Source organism: Microtus ochrogaster, unplaced genomic scaffold, assembly GCF_000317375.1.
Source record: "Microtus ochrogaster isolate Prairie Vole_2 unplaced genomic scaffold, MicOch1.0 UNK1640, whole genome shotgun sequence".
Lineage (NCBI taxonomy): Eukaryota > Metazoa > Chordata > Mammalia > Rodentia > Cricetidae > Microtus > Microtus ochrogaster.
This window is the reverse complement of record NW_004950738.1, coordinates 175-2,949: the sequence shown is the minus strand read 5'-3', so window position 1 is coordinate 2,949 and position 2,775 is coordinate 175. Positions and strand designations below refer to the sequence as shown.

Below are 2,775 nucleotides of genomic sequence, written 5' to 3'. Positions count from 1 at the left end.
ACACACACACACACAAACACACAGACATGTATGTAACATTAATTAATGAAAAAAAGGCCTTGAATTTGAGAAAGAAAAAGGAGAGGCATATACAGGAGGGTTTGAAAAGCACTATAAAAGGGGGAAATGCTGCAGTTATATCATAATTTCAAAAATAAAAGAAATAACTAAAAACATATTGAAACAGTAAATTAAGACAGCTATGGTACTAGGACATCCATTATAGACCTGTCAGTTATAACACTAAAAAGTCTCACCCACAGCAGTACCTTAGGTAGGTAACAGTGAAGATAGGAAAATTTATTTGTTCAATGGTTTAAAGACATTCTTTAGGACAGAAGTGTTCACAAAAAACAACCCAAGCTCCAAAGGGTACATTAATTTTTGATTAGAAGTATTTTAATAGAGAAAAATAGAGAAGTAGACTATTGATCAAAATACTTAAAATGAATTCATTTTTTTCCATAGTGTCAACTTTAGTCAGTAGTAAATGTTGAAAGTGTTAAAATTATGAACACAGACTTGTATTCAAGAAAAAAAATGTTAGAGCTGGAGAGATGGCTCAGTGGTTAAGAGCATTGGCTGCTCTTCCAAAGGTCCTGAGTTCAATTCCCAGCAACCACATGGTGGCTCACAACCATCTGGAAGGAAGTCTATCTCTTCTGGCCTGCAGGCATACAAGTAGACAGAATATTGTATACGTAATAAATAAATACATTAAAAAAGAAAAATGTTAGCTGCTTGAATTTTAATAGCATACAGAATGTCTGTTTATAACTAAGTCAGAGCAGGTATTTGAGGTCCACATTCAAATTCTTTATTCTCAGGGGAATCATTAAGAAGGTCAAACCTAAGAAAGTGTGGGTTTCAGTTCAGCCATGGCGTGCACGTTGTAAACAGGTCATTCTCACTGCTGAAAAGGAAGAGGTGAAGTGCAAAATAAGTTTATTATTCTTCATTATTAAAAAAGGGCAGATGGTTGGATAGCATGTTGCCCAAAATGAATTAATTCCCTCCAATCTTGGAATTTTTGTTTGTGCATAAAACCCATAAAGGGTGATAAAGTTGTTCAACCAATACAAGATCACAAAACAGCTCACCAGCAGCAAGATGCTGTGAGTGGCTCTGAGCTCAGGAGATTGCTGGCTGGAGAGGCTTGTGCTGTGGAGATACTGGGCTCTCTTGCGGTGTCTGTAGAGGAGAATTACCATGTACAGGCTGGTCCATATCATGATGCCCACATATAAGAGATCATGCATGAATATGATACTCAAAAATGATCCTGAATTTTTGTTCCCAAAATTCCTGTTTTGACAGTAAGCATGCAAATATCCATTTCCAACATGCGAAAAATTGGTTTTGGCTATTACCGTTTCAACCATATATCCATAGATGGCCAGGTTAATGAACCAGGAGCAAAGTAAAAAAGCAAACGTCCACGTTGAGAGTTTGTGCTTAAGCCAAACCCACTGAGAATTACTGGGAGTCACAGTGACAGCTTGAAATGTGCTTAGAATACAGGTGGTACTGATGGACAGACCACGGAAAATTCTGTATATACATGACACAACCTTACAGCTGACATCATCCAGAAAATTGGGTACGTCAAAGGTTGCCACGATATCTGGTATCAACGTGAATATGATCGTCATTATATTAGCTATTGTCAGGTGCAGGAAAAACAGATCTATCAACTTCTTAAAATGAGGCTTAAAGAAGAAAGTATAAATGTATAAAACGAACAGTGATGTGTTCCCTATGACACCAACGCATAACTGAGATATGAGAAAGACACTCAAGACGGAAGTACTTATAAGCATGATGTTCGTCAGATGTGTTAGGCCTAGAGTAACAGATCAATGGACTGTATTATAAATCTATTGTTGAAACGGCAATTGTGGGAATATATAATGATTGCCAGCTCAGGAGCAGAGGTGTTACGTGATGAAACATCCAACTCCTTTCTTTTCTTCTTTTCTTCTTTCCTTCTTTTCTTTTTTTCTTTCTTTCTTTCTTTTTTATTTTTTTCCTTTTTGGACAAGGTTTTTCCAAGTATCACTGGCTGTTCTGGAACTTGATCTGTATCCCAGGCTGGTCATGACCTCACAGATTCACCTACCTCTGGCTTTTCAGTGCTGGAATTAGAGGCCTGTGCCCTCACCAGCTGGAGATGTGTTCAAATCCTTTCAAGGTTAGGTCCACAGATGACCTCTTAGCAACTGCGTTCCAGGTATTCTTGACCATCTTAGAGGATAGAAAAAAGTGTTGGAAAATAGGTAGTCAAATCCACCCAATACTCTGAACACTGTTATGTCAGGCTGAAGGATGTGTTGACCTAGGTGAAAGCCAAATTTGCATGTTATAAGAATTTTAAAAGTTATATATTTTTGTGTATGGGCACTTTGCCTGCATGTCTGTGCACTATATGCCTGCCTGGGAATCAAACCCTGGTACTCTGTAAGAGCAACAACAGTCTTTAACTGTGAAACCATGCCTCCAAGCCCCAGGATTTTCATTCATCAGTTGCTATCGTTTCCATGTTTATAACAATATTTGTTTCTAACACATATATAGTAATATGTGTACTTGAATGTCAGTGTTTTTGCTGCAGATACGTTTCTGTAGCTTAGTGATGAGTAAATACTCAAACTTTCCATGTGGGACTCTGCCTCTCATTTCACCTTACAGGGTAACCAGCACGTCCTGAAGCATTTCTTTTCATTTTGTCTACTTCGCTGACAACTTAGAGCTGAGCTGCTGATATGCAGACAGTGA

General features: G+C 37.9%; 1 protein-coding gene across 1 annotated transcript; it reads right to left on the bottom strand.

Moving 5' to 3' along the window:
• Window positions 1-872: 872 nt before the first annotated feature.
• Window positions 873-1,820, bottom strand: LOC101986363 (vomeronasal type-1 receptor 4-like). Its single transcript, XM_005372332.1, has one exon. It carries the CDS (start codon window positions 1,818-1,820, stop codon window positions 873-875), a length of 948 nt encoding a protein of 315 aa, XP_005372389.1.
• Between the last annotated feature and the right edge of the window lie 955 nt (window positions 1,821-2,775).